Below are 19,649 nucleotides of genomic sequence, written 5' to 3'. Positions count from 1 at the left end.
TTGTTACAATATTAAATCAGATATTCAATTTTAAAAGAAATGTGAGGATCTTACCTACAGTCTACATGGCGTACCTACGGCTAGACGCCAACGTAGGTATAAAATTCAAATTTTCATCAAATTAGGATTTGACTAAAATAATTCTTCTGCTTCAATTCAACAATAAAACTCCTCAGTTGATATCACGAGTCACGAGTTTAACTATACCATCTGAGACTAAAATATCTTTTTTAGTGAATAACATCCCAACAGTAAATAATTGAACATGAATAAAAGGAAAGTTTGAAACAATTATGCAATTCAAAGAGGAAATGATTTTCATAAAAATTTAATAAACTTCAAAAATAAAAGAATTTTATAAAGTTTAAATAAAATCTTGAACTATTAAAATATCATATCAAGTATTATTATCATTTGATTACAAGAAAGTAAATAAATAAAATAAATAATTTACTAATTAAAAACCAATGGAATGTAAAATCATCAAACAATCAAATTCATATTATAGGGACTTATCAGAACAATTAATAAATGTGAACATAAAGTTCACGAGGATAAATAACTAAACACGACTCTTGCCACGAAGACAAATGTAGACACACAATCCACGAGAGTAAGTAACCAAACGCAGCTGAAGCCACGAAACAAACATGAACACATAGTCCACAAGGGTAATGCCAACCAAACGCGACTTGAAGCCATGAAACAAACGTGAGTACAATGCTTATGAATAACCATCCCTCCATTCCACGTGCGTTAACCATCACACGGGGACAGCACCTTCTATAAGTACCCTACTAGCTAGGTGAACCATGGTGTGCCAATGGCTAACAAAACTACCATTAGCAATCAGTGTTCTATATAAAGTCTCCCTTTTAAAACCATTTTCAAACATGCAAAAAAATCATCACTTTCAAGATACAGTTCTCATTCTCAAAATCAAACTCGCATGGATACTTTTAAGCATTAAAACTTTCCAGAATCAAATTTCATATCCAATGCTCATGCTTACATTTATTAAATAATCAAAAATTACCAATGCTAATGAAAAAGAATTTTATTAATTCTGAAAGGATATTTCATAAGAAGTAAAACATTCATATGTTATGATGAATCATTTTTCACCACCATCTTGAAACTTAAAAATGAAGAAATTTAATTGACAAAGTATCCACCAATCAACATAATTATTATTAAAATAATCAATGTAACAAAATAAATTTTAGTAAGAAAATTAATTGATAAATCAATTGGGATGCTAACACTTAATGAAATTCTTAGAATCCAAGGATTCACCTTTCCATACCCATAAAATTTCTCCTTCTCCAAATACCCTATAAATTAAATTAAGATTTTTTAAATAAACTATTTATAGTTTCAACTATTTCCTCTTAACATTTCTACTACCAAAATTTTGCTATAGTAAATTTGAAATTTTGAGAGAAAACTTTACAAATAAAAATCCCTCAAAAGCCATAGCTCAATATTTTATTAAAATACCATCTCTCCTTAATCTTCTTCTCCTTCTTCTTCTTCTTTTTTACAAACACTAACCATGCATCATTTCCAACCCATTCATAAGATCTTTTAGAATTCTAATCTCTTATCACAAAATTCATCCACAACTAGATTTTTCCTAAAAATTCAAATAGTTTGATACTAATTTCATGCTTAAATATCCTTTGGAATCTTCAACTTAAATTTATGGAGTATTAGCACTCAATTTGAACATATTATTCACACGGATCAATGACGTTAAAAAAAAAATCAAATAAAGCTTCTCCTAACAAGCATAATGTCAAACACCTCATATGCACTAATTTTTTTTTTTTTACAAATTCAAACCAACTTCCTCCTCTTTGATTCCATCTCTTAAAACTGTTTAATATATAAACTAATGAACAAATTAGCTCCTTAAGTTCCCTTTCCTTATTGAATAAATCAATCATAACTTAAGAAAATTAAATCATCATCGTTCACATCTCACATGGCAACACGAAAGCAAAATCATAGTTCTCATTCCATTACTACAGCCACCCACATGCACAAACTTGGTAGAGAAGACAAATTTTACAACACATTTACACTCACAGAATTTTCTAGAAGAAGGATTTAAAACTCCAAACATGATCTTGCAGTAACGATGAAAAGGGGAGGGGAAAGAGATCAACAAAAACAAAGGAAGAGGGATCCATGAAGCAAGAGTAATATCTATGGTAATGCATGGATAGAGAAAGAACAAGGATGTTTAGACCACCCATGACCTATTCATCTCTCCTCTAACAGCAGCAAGATTTTGGGTGTGACAGAACACCCCTAAGCAACGATTAACAGCAACTCAAAGCAAGGAAGAGAGGAACATTTTCATACTCTACATTTTGTGCATCAATAGCTACAACTTTCACGCTCACACATGTTGGCGATGTTCAAAAATGGCGGAGGAAGAGAGGGAAGAGACGGAGGAAATGGTGGAAGTTCCAGATCTTTCATCTCTAGTTCAGCGTGTTTCTTTCTCTAGCAGCCATGAAATAGAGCAGAAATGAGAGAGGGATTAAGCTACCCAATCCTGACAGAAACGAATGCCCACCTGAAGTAACAGAAGAGATGAACCGCCGGCGGTGAGGAGGCAAGTCTACTACCGGTAAGAACGAAGCTCGCATAACAGAGAAGAGAAGAAAAATAGAGAACTCCAGCGAAATTCCCTCACTCTCCTCTGCCAATCTCACTGACAAAGAGAAAAGCAGAAATAAAATATAAAGCTTGTGACCAAAATTACAAAATTAGACCAAAGCTATTTGAAAAAAATTACCAGTCAAGGCCTCATCAGATTAATATTCTATTTATAATATATTTATATATATATATAGGAAGTAAGGAGCACTTTAATAATTTTTCATATAAGAAAAATAAAACTAACATTTGACTTAAATGATATTCAACTCTAGACCTCCATCTAAATAACTAGTATAAATTTTACTAAGCCTCTACTCTTCACTTGTCATAGACTTAAAATAAATAAACTAAATATCGTATAAATATGTTATTTCGATGTTATTTTAAATTATTGGATTCTGGCCACACAGAGATGTTATTTTGCCAATACTAGTATAAATATATAAATAATGCTTATATTTTTTTAAATTAAAAAATCATTAAATAGTGCCACTGTCACTATTAAGTATTACGTAGCCCTTAAATAAGTGTTGGCCCTTTTATGTGACATATATGTTGGTAGCAAAATGTTATGGGATACAATAATTGAATAATAAAACTGAGGCTCTGTCGATCTATCTCACTCATTCCAGGCAATAAAATTATCAATTCAAAACAAACCCTAGCCTCCTTCTTTAGTTCACCCTTTCGCTTTGAGCCATAGTAGTAATGGGTCTCTGAACAAGACACATCATGGTATCCCTCTAACTCTTAAAATATTTGTGAGGTTTATTTTGAGCCACCTTCATAGAGTTTCTTTTGAATTAACTAACTGAGCTAAGAAGTATATTATATTTTATATTTGTTTGTCATGATTGTTGGTTCCAAAAGTATTCCATTTCCCTTTCTTTTTTATTTAAAACTAAAGTATGCCATTTCTCATGATCATATATATTTTTTAAAAATAATTCTTTTTTAAATATAATTCTTGTAAACTAATATATCATGTGTGTCCCATAAAAAATAGGTGTGGGATTCAAAATAAAATATATTTGTCAATATAAGATTCGTAATACAAAAATAATATAAGACCTAATATTATTGATGAGGGTAGAAGCTCTACTTATCATGTTCTTTACCAAAATGCTACATCCAACAAGATGGTATTGACTACAAAGAGACTTTGTATCCACCAAAGATGCTTTTATTGTGGTAATAGTTTTAGTTGCACAATTTGATCTTGATCTTCACCAGATGGATGTCAAGATACATTCTTAAATGGAAATTTATATAAAAAAGTCTACATGACACAACTTGATGGTTTTTGTTGAATATGGTAAAGAACATCTAATGTGAAAATTGAAAAGATCCATATATGGGCTAAAACAAGCCTCTAGGCAATGGTATTTGAAGTTTGATGAAGTTATTATCTCACTCAATTTTATTGAGAATGTCTCATATCAGTGTATCTATCAGAAGTTTAATAGAAACAATTTTTCCATTCTTGTTTTCTATATTAATGATATCTTATTAGCCAATAATTCAATGGATTTTCTCAATGAGATAAAACATCTATTGTTTAGCCATTTTGACATGAAGGATATAGCTGAAGCCTCTTTCATTTTTGGGATATAGATTCATTGTGATAGATCTTATGGTGTTCTTGATTTATCACAAACCACCTATATTGAGTGGGTACTTAAAAAATTTAAAATGGATTCATGTTCTCCCTCACTTGCTCCTGTTCAAAAAGGTGAACCATTGTCAGAATTACAATGTCCTAAGGATGATAAAAAGAGGGCTGAAATAAGAAAGATACCATATGCTTCTACTATTAGCAGCCTTATGTATGTTCAGGTGTGTACTTGACCAGATATAGCTTTTGTTATTGGAATGATAGGTCGATACTTAAATGATCCAAGTTCAGATTATTAAAAATTTTTTAAGAAAGTTATGAGGTATCTTCAAGGTATAAAGAATTATATGTTAACCTGCAAAAGGTCAGATTCTCTTAAGGTTATTGGGTATTTTGATTTTGATTTTAAAAGATTAGAAGATCTTGAAATTGTTGGCTTTTCATATTTAGATTTTGGCTCCTGTCTGGATAATCTTAAGTCCATGACCGGCTACATTTTCATGTTGTTTAGAGGAGTTGTTTCTTGAAAAAGTGTGAAACAAACATTTACATCAATTTCATCTATGAAAGCTGAGTATATTGTTTGTTTTGAGACCACATGTCAAGTTATATGACTAAGAAAGTTGATATTTGGCATGCACCTAGTTGAGTCAATATCACGTCCTCTAACCATTTATTGTGATAACAAATCTATAATATACTATGCTAATAACAACAGAAATTTCAGTCCTACAAAGCATGTTGGTATCAAACTTATATTTGTGAAAGAGAAAATTGTTGAATCTTAAACCCATGTGATACACATTCCTGACATGTAGATGCTTGTAGATTTGTTGACCAAGGGCATACTTGTAAGAGTTTTTTAAAATCATGTAACTTGTATGAGTTTTGTAAATTCTTTTGGTTCCCTAGTTTAGTAGGAGTCTGAGGATCTTTTGTATTGCAATTTCTCTTTAAGCTTTGTTTTTCTTCTATGAGTTATGTTTAGTTCAGTTCAGTTAAATGCGTCTATATTATTTTTATTCCTATAGGATTTAATGATTCTGTTGTGGTACGCTATGCATATCACTTGTTTTCTCATAAGAATCAGTGATTTATATTGTTATTTTATTGAATTGTATTTGGAATAAAATTTCATATTCTGTTCTATTCAAATTATAAGGCATTATATCACTTATTGCCTCATAAGATCTAGTGACTTTGTGAAGTTTTATTTTTTGAATTTTTTTAGCTTGTTTGTACAATTTGCTTAATTAATGCAATCTAAGTAAGAGATTGTTAGAATATTTATAAATATTATGGATTTGCATTAGTTAATGAAGTCCAAATAAATTGATCTTTATGATCTTGTGTAAATCGTGCTAGGTGAATCACACAAGTAAATCCAATAGGCAAAGGTCCAACCTATATCCTTGTAGCCATTAGTTATTTTCTATCTCTTAACCGACTGAGTCAAAAATAATATGAAATAATTAATTAATTTAATTTATTAAAGTGGTTATTGATTTGGTTCATATAAGTCAATCAGTTGATAACCACAAGCACACGATACTTTCACTTTCTCCATTATCTCTAAACTCTTTGAAAATTGAAAGAGTCTAGTGGGTTGTGCATCTGCATATACTCGAGATAATCGAGGTATCTCAAGCAGTGATGAATTCTTCAGGTACGCACACATTACTTTGCTTAATATTATTTATTGATACGAATTGAAATATTAAGGTTAATATAATATTCAAAATTGTCAGTGGACAAATTTTATTTTATACAATTATACTAATGTTTTGCTTGGCAAGAGAAAAAAGTGGAGAGAAAATGACAATTTCTTCCATTTGTCTATGGGGATAAAAATAAAAGGGAAGAAAAAATTAGAAGAAAAATAACATGTGCGATCTACATGTTTTTACCTTCAATTTTTCTACTTTAAATATGGAAAGGTTTTGAAAGAAAAAAAATTAATTTTCAAATTTATTCATGAATCTTTTTGTTTCTTTCTTGTCACCCCCTCCATTTTCATTCTAGTTTTTCCTCCACTTTAGAATTTATATAATTATATATTTAATAACTTAAGAAATAAAAATTAAAATTGGACAAAATCTTCTTTCATTAGCATCGGATAAAATAATTTACAATTATATTTTTATTTAATCAATAATATATAATAAAATTATATAAATAAATATGTCAAATAGTAAATTTTATTATATACTAATGAGGTTGTTATTGTTCACATAAAATTAATTATTTTTTTTATTTTTCTCACTCAGCCAAGCATATAATGAGAGAAAATTACATCCATTTACTTTTCTCTTCTTTTCATTTGCTCTTTTCACATTCTTTCTCTTTCCTATTTTCTATTGTGAGCCAAGCAAAGGATAAAAGAGAATATTTAAGAATTATCTTGATAACAATCTCCAAATCTCTTTATTTATCATTGCATTATTTATAAAATGATAAAAAAATACATAAAAATAATAAACGTGATATACATTTTTAATTTAATGTAAGTCAAATTTCGAGAATTATTGTGGCAGGATTTTGCAAATTAAAGGAACATCTAAAATACAGCACCGAACAAGTTTCCAATTTAAAAAATTAAAAATTCCAAAATAATTTTAGCACGTGGAATTGTGAACAAATTTTGGAAAAAATAAAAATAAAATCTCTTTGAATTATATAAAGAAGATTTTAGTCTCTCAAAATGTCATAATTCTCCTAAAATCTTTAAGGGCTTTTTTATCATTAAAGAATTAATATAAAAGACTAAATTGCCTTTAATTGAAATAAAAATCATAAGCCTCAAAACAGATATTTTGTGCCCTTAATTTGCAAGTTTTTTAAGATTCACAACTTTTTTTTTCTTAAAATCACAAGAATTTAGCAGCAATTTGCAAATTCACATTTAAAATCCTGATATTCCTCAAGTGTTACAAATATTAATTATCATTTATAATTTTTGTTATAAGATTCACAATTTTTCTTTTTAAATTTGCAAGAATTCAGTAGCAATTCACAAATTTTTATTTAAAATCCTGATATTCTTCAAATGTTATAAATATCAATTGCCATTCACAAATTTGTTCTAATATTCACAACTGTTTTTTTTAAATTGCAACAATTCAACAATAATTTGCTAGTATCTATTTTGAGGCTTGAGATCTTTATTTTAATCAAGGGAAATTTGACTTTTGAGAGACCAACATATTATTTAGATACATTAAAGGAATTTTAGTATCATTTTCCCTAAATCTTATGTTATTTGATCATATAAAAAGAATATATAAGAATGATCCGTACAAAACTTTTCACATGTCTTTATTTATTTTTGTATTATTTAAAAAATGATAGAGGTGAGAGTGAGATATGATTTTAATTTAATGGAATCAAATTTTATTTTAAGGTTAATTTTTGAGTTATAAAATAAAGAAACAAAACAATTGTGAAAAGCAAAAGGAACAATACGGAAGAAGAGCATAGAGAGAATTATGTGGTGGGATTTTGCAAAATCGGGTCCCCGAATGGTAAGCGAAGGAAGAGACACGTGGAAATAAATAAAAAGATTTGAGGAGAGAAGACGAGATATTTTGGGTGATAAAGCACGAGGCGCACGGAACAGGGCAAATTGGGGGAGAGAGAGTGTAACAGAAACACAGAGATCGACTGGGACTGAAACAGAAAAAGTGATCGACTGGGACTGAAACAGAGAGATCGAAACACAGGAGAAAGATGGGAAGAGAGAGAGAGAGACATTAGAATTCCAGACAGATGAGGAAGAAGATGAGGAAACCCAGAAGGTATGTTTGGTTCCTTCGTCAAACTTTGTTGTAGATCCGACTGCTTTGTATTTATATGATGTTCGATGTTTTCTGTCTTCATTAGTCTCCACAATCTCGCCTTTGTATCATGACCAAAATTCACATCGCCTATGAGAATTTCAACATGTTATGGTTTGTGGTTTTGCTTCCCCGCGCGTTTATTAACATCTCCACTGTGTTTGATTGCTTTCTCACTCACTGTTCCACTCGTTTTAGACGTAAATTTTGGTTCATTGATCTGTGAATCTTGCTCGTCTCTGAATCAAATAAGTGTCATATACCTGTTAGAAATTTTCTATGGATCGTGAATATGTTTTTGGTTGCTTCAAATTTGCTCGAAATCACGTTTTCTGGTGTTGGGTCCGAAAACCCGTTTCAGACCCGCGGGTCAACCCACTAGAATTGAAGAACCTCCAACAAGTGCTGAAATTTTGCAGGCTTTCCTTTCAGATTTTTTTTTTTTTGGGAGTAAAAACTGAAGCTTCATTCCAATAAAGGAGCTAACAGATACAAGAAGTAATGAAAAACAAAGATAAAACCATTCACTACAAGAAAACAAACACATCTTGTGTTTATTGGAATGAAGCATGGAGCATGATCAAAGATCCCTTTCACATTTTTTTTAGTAATCTATATAGATATATATATATATATATATATTCTTCATCAAAAAATATAAAGCATTTTTTTGGAAGGTTCAATGTTAAAAAATGTAAGATATTTTTAGTATTTTAAGTATAATTATTGTATTTTTTTCAAAAGTCTTCCCAATAAATATATCACTTTATATTTATTTTAAGTAAATAAGGGTAAATATAAAAAAATAATGTTAGGTTGAAGATAATAACTACTTTTTTAACGGCGAATGGGGGGAGTATATAAATTTTATCTGAACCATGAAAATTAATTTGAATTTTTCAATTGAAGCTGAAATTATTTGATTTTGAAGGGGTGAATTTTCTGGGATGTAAATTTATGTACCGTGGACTCGTAGTTCATCTTCATTCTCCCTGGAAATGTATGGAACGTATACTCTCCATTTCATACTATTAAGGAATTAAAAGTTACGTTATATCTATTTTTTTAACTTTCATAATTAGTTCGCGTGCTCAAATACTTATAATTAATGTCATGTGTGCCCCCTAAACTAATCTAAATAGTCTTCCTCTAATTATATTGAAGTATCAAGCAAGAATAACAGTTTTCTTTTTTCCATGTTGGGAGTGTTTTCTCTCTTTAGCTGCTGAGCCTATCCTACGGAAAAGATAAAACACAATAGTAGCTTCTTCTATTAATTCTACTCACTACAAGAGTTATAAAGCCAGCCATAATGTTCAAATTATAGTAGCTATATTTGATAGTGTTTTCTCTCTTTCTTTGAGTTCTAAGCCACTCTCACTTTCTTGTGGGCCTTGGTTGAGTTCTTAAATTTATCTTTAAACCATCTTTCTACTGTTTGAATTTATGGGTCTCCTTAGATAATTTTGTGAAGATGCTAAAAAATATCTGTTATTGGTAACCTGACCTGTAAACAATAATTTATAATATATTGCTTTTTGTGGGTTTTATTTATCTTTCCTTTATTTTGAAGCATAAAGAACGGCCAAAAAGAAGAAAGTAGTGGCAGCAAACGCACATGCATGGAGCATCTATGTACATTGCCAATCATACAACGTCTTCTCTCCAAGTAATTACTTATTTAAATTCTATAAGCTATAATTAAATTAATATCTTTAAATTCATTTGAACGATATATGACTACAAACATAATTTTGCTCATCAAGACATCAACAGTAATGGAAAGAATTGAAACTATACTTTGTTACGCATCTTTAATTTTTATTTCTTTATTTATTATTGTAAAATAAAGAGACAAAAAATAAGTGTGAAAAGGAAAATAAATCATAAATAAGAAGAATATGTAGAGAATTATTCTGGCAGGATATTGCAAAATATCATTCCGAATGAGAAGCGAAGAAATAAATAAAAAGATTTGGGCAAAGAGCAGATTATATTTTGGGTGACTAAAGCAATAGCTGTGCCAAACAGGAAGAAAGCGCGAGGAGAGAGAGACTTGAAAGAAAAAGTAGATCCAGAGACTAAGACTGAAACAAGGACTGTGAGACATCAGAATTGCAGAGAGAGGAAGAAGATGAGGGAACGCACAAGGTATGTTTGGTTCGTTCATTGTTTTCTGTAGTCTGTTGTTGCCTCCTTTTCTTCTGTCTCAGTTCTTTTCATCAAACTAATCTTATAGGTAAAGCACATGAAAGGTATATGAGAGGGAAAAAAAAGAATGCCATAAATGTGAAGATACATATAATAAATTTCACAATAACTAAATAAAAATTATTTTTTTATAAATTTAGATCCACTAAAATATTATAAAATCTAAAATCACTAAATAATAATCGCATTTTAATATTTTAACCGAATATGATATATTGGTTTTTTTGGGTTATATCTTTCCTTTACTTTGAAGTATAATGAACGGCCAAAAAGAAGAAAGTAGAGGCAGCAAACGGACATGGAGGGAGCACATAGAACAGTGTTTTAATTGTGTGTGTAAATGGCCAATCGTACAGCATCTTCACACCAGGTAATTACTTCTTTAAATTTTAGAAGCTATAAATTAGTTTCTTTAATTTCATTTGCATGATATGATTAATTACAAACATAATTTTGTTCATCGACACTAACAGAAACAATTGAAACTATACATTGTTATGCATCACTTCATGTTAGTTCACATATTTTTTTAACAAAACCACCTTTTTAAAGGGCAACAAATGGTGAAGAAGAAGAACAAGAAAAAGAAGGAAGCGACAACGATCAAAAGATGCTAATTGCAGAAGATGATGACATAAACATCGAAGAAGCAGCTAGCAGCAACAGTGAAAAAAAGGAACATATGACTGATGATGAGAGAAGAGCAACAAACATTAAAGAAGAAGGAATATGTTACAGTAAGTGGTCACAAGTGGGAGATGATATCTTGGGCTTGATTCTCGAACGCTTGTGCCTTAGTGATTACCTTCGAAGCCGAGCTGTATGCTCAGGTTGGCAGTCCATTGTCACTAAATACATTGCCAAGAAGCAGTGCCTTCCACAGCCTGAACTGCCACTTCTTTATCTTCAAACAATGGCCAGCCAAAACTTTCCGTTCTTTGTCTTGCCCACAGCAAGTGTCTTCCAGTTCAACTATACAGTGCCACCACTCGAATTCATCCATTATTGCTACGGCACAGTACAAGGTTGGATGATCATGATTGAAGCTTCCCACGATTATTTTAATGTTCCTGAAACTGATGTTCGGATCTTCTTCTTTAACCCGGTAACAAAGGCCAAGGTTTACTTGTCATCAAGGTTGAAAGTGAAAAGTAAAGTTAAAAGAATTGTGGCATCCACAAATCCCAATGACCCAAACTGTGTTGTGGTATGTATCTTTTACCTCGAGAATATTTTGCCTTCAAATGGACTTCTGATGAGTCATGGACTATAGTCGTTGAAGATCCTATGACAAGAATCAACTTCATGCACGTAGAGATTCTCCATGGAAAATTGTATGCTTTCACCAATGCATCTAAAGATTCTTTAATTTCTTATGACTTGAAAAAACAACCTCTAAAACTTGAGATATTAGCTAAGCTTCCTCTAGTAATGCCTAACATTATTAGGACTGAGATAGTTCCCCCTAGGTACTTAATAGAAGCTAATGATCACATTCTTAGGACTTTGGCTGTTGATTCTTCATCCGGAGAACTATTGCTTATTTACCTGTATTACACCGCATTCTTTACATACAATTGTGGGGGCTATGAGACAAAGGAGTTTGCCAATCCGCCCGAGATTGTAGACAGTAAAGTGTACAAGTTGGACATGAGTGACGAACCTTGCTGGATTGAGGTTGAAAACTTGGAAAGTCTTATGTTATTTGTCGGCTATTGGAAGACTCTTGTATTGTCATCACGTGTTGCTCCTCATATCCCTCAAGAGTTGATTAAAGAGAATTGCATATATTTTGCCTATCGGTTTCCATGTATTGAAGGCACGGATGAATGGAAGGGCCTGAAAATTGGGAGACATTGTAGGACTGAAAGAAGGATTGAATACTATGGATTTGAAAAATCAAGTTTTACTGACGTGCCATATCCTGCTTGGTTCATACCAAATCTTTGATAACTCTAACGTGATACGTATTATTGGAGATATTTTCTTATGCGAGAAACATTATTATTGTCTAAAATGTTATTGTCTTCCAGGTGATCTATATCTATTCTTGTGTTTTTTTTTTACTTGCACATTTCATATTGTTCTTTGAATTAGAATCTATTTTGGCTCCTATTTCATTTGTCATCATATTGCTTAATTTGCATCAAATATAAAAATTACACCTCTTGAAAAAAACATGTGCAATGCAGACCTAAATTGGTTCAAAAATCAGTTTGAGAGACACCATGTCTCTCATCAAACGTAAAGCGTGCTTCACACCCATAACAAATTAGTCTACTTCTACAGCGTAAAGTGCGAATATTAGGTGCGAAATATAAGACAGCAAGTTTATATAACTTATCTTTTAGAAAGAGGGATATCACTTTGCAAGGCTGCAATTTCACGAGGCTGCAAGTAATCTTTCTTGATGAGTAATGGTTATAGCTACCCGTTTTTTTTTTTTTGGCATCCAATGGCTCAACAGGTGAAAGTGAAACTTGAGTAAGCAAATTTAATATCCGAGGGACTATATCATGCACCTGAATAACATTTAAGAAACATACAAGGGTCCAGATTTTAAGAGAGTAAAACCATTTGGGTGCAAAAAATAAAGTGAAGAGAGCAATTAATTAGAATGTTCTTGAAAACAATCAATTACCTGATCCATAGACGTTACAATTTTATGGGTCCATCCATAAACAGCAAAAGACTCATCTAGTTCTTCTTTTAAAGGAAGAACTCTCGAAAAACCTTGAATAACCTGTTAAATGTATTCAAGAGAAATTTAGATAATACCAATAGGATTTTTTGGGCTATGAAGTGCTTTTACCAATATAAAATTTCTAACAAGACACGAAGAGTCAAAGATATTGTTTAAGAATGCTGGTTTAAATTATGAGTGTGCATATTAAAGATACGAGAAGTTACTTGATCCAATAGAATCAATTTGAGGTGCATGTCTATCATCTTTTTCACAGCAATAGCTATATTATCTGTCACTCTCACATTTGTCTCACTTTCGGTAAGCGGAAGAAGAAGGCGAAGCAATAACTTCGGATATCTAGTATTGTGTTAAAGAAGTTACTTTGATAGGCTATGCTGATAAAATTTTTCAGATGATATTGTGGTGAAGAATGCTGATTCTGGGTTTTGTAAATATTTAGCTTCTGTTTGGGATATATAAGAAGAAATTGGTGGGTAGAAGTGAGGAATGGTGAAAGTAACTCTTGTTGGGATAATTGTTGGATTAATCAGAAAATTAAGCTAGCCGATACTATTTTACAGGATGTGCCTCCAGAATTAAGGGGTTGGAGGGTGTGTGATGCAGTTAATGAGGTTGGTGAGTGGTGAAGTGACATTGAGAAGTATATGTCGAATGATGATAGATGCAGATTGCATGCTGTGATGAAAACTGATAATAGTGATAGAAGAGATAAAAATCTGTTGGGTTGGGGGACAAGGTGATTATACAGTTAAGAGTGGCTATAAATTGCTGATGGAAAATTCATGGGGGTTGAAGGACAAGATTTTGTGAATAGTATGGGGATGGTCAAGAATTGAGAGGATTAAAGTGTTTTTGTGCCTTGTGGCTAATAATAGTTTGCACACTAGTGAATTAAGGTTCAGAAGATGGGGTTCATCTCCCTCCTGTTCTGTTTGCAAGCAAAATGAGTCTATTTTAAATGTGTTAAGGGGTTGTGGTAAGGTTGCTAGCTTTTGGCAGTGTATTGTTACAGGTGCTATATATAAATATCATCCAAAAGGTAATAACAATAATTTCACTTTCATGAGATTTTTTTTTTGGGTGAATCGAGTTTTTGGGTTTTATATTAGTTCACAAGGTTCAATCAATTTATGGAAGTAATTAAGATGGTTAGGAGCAGATAACATCCAAATTGCAATGACAATTTTTTTAAAAACAAAATTAGGGGAATTGAATTGCCAAAGACTAATGAAAGCTAAAATAACATATGATGATTGAAAATGAACAAAAGTTTTTTTTAACTTACAACAGATTCTCAAATTTTGACATAACAACCATTCATAACAATAACTTTGGATATTATATCATTTAAATTTTAGTGTGTGTGTGTGTGTCAAGTGAAAAAATGACATGTTTATCCAAGAATAACTCTAAGAAAGTGCCTAAATATAACATGTAATTAAGGTATCGATTGTAAAATTTCTAAAAGTCGCAACTCAATATATAACACAGTTATACATGAGATAAAACATTTTTGAAGGGCTGCTTTCAATTAGATTCAACTAATAATATTTAAATCTAACCTAATCAAATAGTTACATGAAAAAAGAACATGAATCATAGCATTCAAGTTGTATTAATGAAGAAATTAAACTTGAAGGACATGACTATCTCAACATATTTATAACATTCTAGGGACAATGCTAAATAAGAAACCCCACAACGATTGAATCTAGAAATTAACTTTTCAAAAATTGAACACATAATTTCTTGTTTAGATCATTTGGGTTAAATGTAACTTGTTTAGATCATTCACAATTGATGAGAGAGAATAAAATAATAATTAGTAATGAAGGACTGCCATATCATTAAAGGGTTATCTTGTGAGATCACATCATTGAAGTTCTTGTTACAAAACGATTATATCAAGACCTGTATGTGTGTCCATATATGTTCTAGTCAACTCTAAGTTCTTGGAAATAGCCTTTTGCAACAAGGCAAGCTTTGAATTGAGTGGGAGACTTGCATCGAAAAAGCCACTTACAACCAATAGTTTTTTGATCTTTAGGAAGAGGAACCAGTGTCTATGTCTTGAAACGCAGCAGAGCACCGTATTCATCCTTAACAGCTTGAGCCCACTTGGATGAGATAATTCCTTAAAGACAATGTTTGGTATAGCATCATCAGTGTAAAGATAGTGGTTGTAAAAGTGTCTGGCCAATAATAAAGAGGAAGAGATGCAAGAGCAAGAAGAGACAAGCCAACCTCAACAATTTGTTTGTGCTTACGTTCAACAAGTCCATTTTGTTCAAATGTATGAGGACAAGTGAAACGATGTTGAATACCACATTTAGAGAGAAATTTTGTGAATACCACAAATTTACCACCATTGTCAGTTTGTAACTGTTAAATTATTGAAATGTACTTTAACATAGGCTTTGAAAGTACAAAAAATAGAGAGTGCTTCAGATTTCTTTTTGAGTAAGTATATCCAAGTGAACGGAGTACATGCATAAATAAAAGTAAGATAGTAATAGTTCCCATTTGAAACAATAGGATCAGGGCCCCAAATATCATTTATTACAAGTTGAAAAGGCTTAGCATACACAGTAGTAAAAGCCTTAAAAGGTAGTTTATGGATTTTCCCTAAACAACAAGCATTACAGGGAGAAAGCTTAGAGTTTTATAAGTAAGGTACATCATAAATGCGAAGAACATGTTTGAGAACATCAGTAGAGGGATGTCCAAGATGATGGTGCCAAATATCTAAAGATTCTGAAGAGGATGCTTGAAAACAAAATGGTGTTGAAATGGAATGTGATGGAGGCATTTGCAGCATAGGGTACATGCCATTCACTTCAAGCCCATGTAAGAATGGATGACGAGTGTGCAAGTCTTTTACTAATAATGCATGAGAAAAAAATTCTACTAAAACATCATTATCTTTTGTAAACTGAGAAATTGAACAGAGGTTTTTAGTCATAGAAGGCACGCAAAGAACTCAAGATAGATTCAAATTTGAAGTGCCAAAAGTTAACTATCCTATAGAAACAATAGGTTTAGGATTTCCATTTCCAACATAAACATTACCTGAGCCAAAATAAGGCTCGGAGTTCTATAGCTGAGATAGATCCTTGGTAATGTTGTGTTGCTCTAGAATCCATATACCATGCATTATTAGAAAACAATATTAGCAGTGGCCACAAGAGCCTATAGAAATGGAATACTTTAAGAGACAGAACCCTATGAAGGAGATGAAGCAGCAAGAGAAGGAGATACTGCAACACTAGGAATGTTAGATAAAACAAGACACACAGAGGAGGATGGTAAGCCTAAGAGTATAAAGAATCTGAGGCAGGTACTACCATGCTATAATTAGGGGAAGCAACAACATAATAAGCTCGAGCATTAGGTTAAGGAGTATAGACATAAGAGTGATCAAACCTAAAGTAACACCTGTCAGCCATGTGACCAAGATAAAAGCAGATTTAACACATAGGTTGTTGAATTAATAAAGATCGACCACAGCTATGACCATACCACCCCGAGAAGGAGGAATAAGTGGATGAAAACCACCATGACCAGCACTAGAGGTAACGAAGGATGCCATAACAGCAGTATCATCACCAGAGGAGTTATAGGCAGCGTATGGGTCAACAGAAGTCAGGTACACTTATACAGAAGTAGCTTGAGTAGAAAAGCTTTTTGTCGAGCTTCTGCGTCAACATAGTAGATACAGTCTGAAGATCAAAGCTAGCAATAGTTGAATTTACTAGGGCTATAATAGGCTCATATTTTGTAGTGAGACCACGAAGAATATGAGAAATGTGTGACCGTTCATCAACACGATGACCAAGCATTGCTAAATGATCACAAGTAGACTTGAGGTTTGTAAGATAGTATCTCATAGAAAGATCTCCTTTCTTTTGATTCATAAGCATCGCTTGAAAGTGAAGAACCTTAAATTTGAGTTTGCCAATCCGCCCGAGATTGTAGATACCAAAGTGTTCAGGGACATGAGTGACAAACCTTGTTGGACTGAGGTTAAAACCTTGGGAAGTCTTGTGTTATTTGTTGGCTATTGGAAGACTCTTGCATTGTCGTCAGGTGTTGCTCCTCACATCCCTCGAGAGTTGATTAAAGAGAATTGCATCTATTTTGCTTATCGATTTCCATGTGTTGAAGGAACGGACAAATGGAGGGGATTGAGAATTGGGAGACATTGTAGGACTGAAAGAAGGATTGATTACTATGCATTTGAAAGATCAAGTTTTACTGACGTACCATTTCCTATTTGGTTCATACTGAATATTTGATAATAACATTTCGCTACATGTTACATATTATTGAAGATCTTGTCTAATATGAGAAGCATTATTGTCTTGAACATGATTGTCTTCCAAGTGATCTATATCTATCTTGTGTTTTTTTATTTGCATATTTCATAATTTTGGTCTTTTGAATTTGAATCAATTTTGGCTCCTCTTTCTTTTGTCGTCATATGGCATATTTTGCATCAAATATGAAAATCACAGCTCTTGAAGAAAACATATGTAATACAGACGTAAGTTGGTTCAAAAATCAGTTTGACTGACACCATGTCTCTTATCAAATGTAAGGCATGCTTCAAACCCACAACAAATTAATCCACTTTTACAATGTGAAGTGTGAATATTAGACACAAATTTATGACAGCAAGTGTATATAACTTCTTTTAGAAAGAGGGATGTCGCTTTGGAAGTCTGCTATTTCATGAGGTCGCGAGTAATCTTTCCAGAAGAGTAATAGTTATGGCTGGCGCTTTTTTAGCATCTGAGGGCTCAACAGGTGAAAGTTAAACTTCGAGTAAGCAAATTTAATAACCGAGGGAGTAGGCGATGCACCTGAATAACATTTAAGAAACGTATGAGTTGGTCAGGATTTTAAGAGATTAACTAAAACCATTCGGGTAGAAAAATAAAAAGAGCAATTAATTTGACTGTTCTTGAAAGAATCAATTACCTGATCTTTGCACGTTAATACAATTTTATGGATACATCCATAGACAACGGAAGACTCATCCAGTTCTTCCTTTAAAGGAATAGCTCTCAAAAAACCTTGAATAATCTATCAAATGTATGCAAGAGAAATTTAGATAAATATCAATAAAATTATTTGGCTGTCAAGTGCTTTTACCAAAATAAAATTTCCTAATAAGACATGGAAGAGTCAAGGATATTATTTCCTTTTTTTTTTTCCTGCATAAGAATGTCCACTTACATTATATGGCGAGTATGCATATTAAAGATATGAGAAGTTACCTGATCCAATGGAATCAAGTTAAGGTGCTTGATTATCATCTTTGCTACGGCGACAGCTCCATTATCCCTCACTGTTACATTTATCTCACTTTCTCCAAGCATGAGAAGAAGCCGATGTAATAACTTGGAATATCTAGTATTGTGTTAGAGAAATGCTAACGTAGCTAAAGTAAATGAGATTTACAAATTCAAGAAATTTGAACCCACAAGTAGTCGAATCCTCTTCAACACTAAATAAAAAATACTAAACATATATAAGTCGGACTTTGATAGGTTATGCTAATAAAATCTTTTTACCCTAGGGAATTGTTAAAATGAGAGTTTATTAAAGTTAAAAAAAAAACACGGACAAGGATACTTTATGACTAAATCTTTATCCTTCATACCCAATTGTCCAACGCAAAAGGCGGCATTGCTTCTCATTCTTGCCTTGTTGAAAGATGCTAGTTGCTTGAATAATATGGGGATCACTCGCTGCCAAAAATAAAAAATAAAAATACAACGTTAAATAAATCAATTAACTTTCCCTACGTAAGCACATTTGTTAAAGATTATATATTAAAATAGGGAGAGAGAAAAAGAATTTACGTCCAAGTGTTCTGCAAAAAAATCCATATTCCGAGCCGTCACTTCTTTATCCTCATTTCGAAGTGTGGTCTTCACAAGAATGCTTATCACCATGGCTGTAAAATTAAGGACTTAAATTAACGAAAAGAACTATTTTATTTACCATAAAATTTACAATTATATAAGGTTATAATGTTGTTACCTATACTCTCTTTCATTTCCGCTAACTCATCCTGAAAAGTAAACAGAAGTGTTTGAAGCTTTGATGAGTATGTATTATTAGAGAAATCCACATTAACAATGATAATAAGAATCTGGTAATAGTGGTATGTGGTATGATGTTATTAAATGCAGATACAACGAAAATAAAGATTTTTCAAATGATATTGTGGTGAAGAATGCTGATTTTGAGTCTTGGAATGATTTAGCTTCTGTTTGGGATAATATAAGAGAAAATTGATAGGTAGAAGTGAGGACTGGCGAAAGTACCTCTTGTTGGGATGATTGTCAGATTAAACCAATAGGAAAGAAAAGAAAATGAGTAAAAGTAAAGGCCAATCGAGAACTAAATAGTAAAAAAAGGTAAGGGGCACTTAATTATATATGAACACTGTGAGATCATGAGAAATTATCTAGAGTTGTTGACTTGGAATGGTCAGGTCAACTAGGGTTAAAATATAATTTAGAAAAATTAAATTAAAATAGTACATGAGAGGAAGAAATATTTGGAAGATTAATATATACCAACTTTTTTGGTTAAGAAT

The 19,649-nt window shown here is 32.0% G+C and overlaps 2 protein-coding genes across 2 annotated transcripts; both read left to right on the top strand.

Annotated features, from left to right (window-relative positions):
- Positions 1-7,902: 7,902 nt before the first annotated feature.
- LOC129285642 (uncharacterized) lies at positions 7,903-11,605 on the top strand. Its single transcript, XM_054921397.1, has 5 exons — positions 7,903-8,082; positions 9,695-9,790; positions 10,153-10,272; positions 10,586-10,702; positions 10,885-11,605. The coding sequence occupies exons 1-5, from the start codon at positions 8,054-8,056 to the stop codon at positions 11,603-11,605; spliced, it is 1,083 nt and encodes a 360-aa protein (XP_054777372.1). The 5' UTR covers positions 7,903-8,053.
- A 14-nt stretch (positions 11,606-11,619) lies between these two features.
- On the top strand, positions 11,620-12,282 carry LOC129285641 (uncharacterized). Its single transcript, XM_054921396.1, has one exon. It carries the CDS (start codon positions 11,620-11,622, stop codon positions 12,280-12,282), a length of 663 nt encoding a protein of 220 aa, XP_054777371.1.
- Positions 12,283-19,649: the final 7,367 nt, after the last annotated feature.

Source organism: Prosopis cineraria, unplaced genomic scaffold, assembly GCF_029017545.1.
Source record: "Prosopis cineraria cultivar Desert tree isolate PC_DT_omini unplaced genomic scaffold, ASM2901754v1 PC11, whole genome shotgun sequence".
Lineage (NCBI taxonomy): Eukaryota > Viridiplantae > Streptophyta > Magnoliopsida > Fabales > Fabaceae > Prosopis > Prosopis cineraria.
The sequence above is the reverse complement of the archived record's forward strand: the minus strand, read 5'-3'. Positions and strand labels throughout refer to the sequence as shown.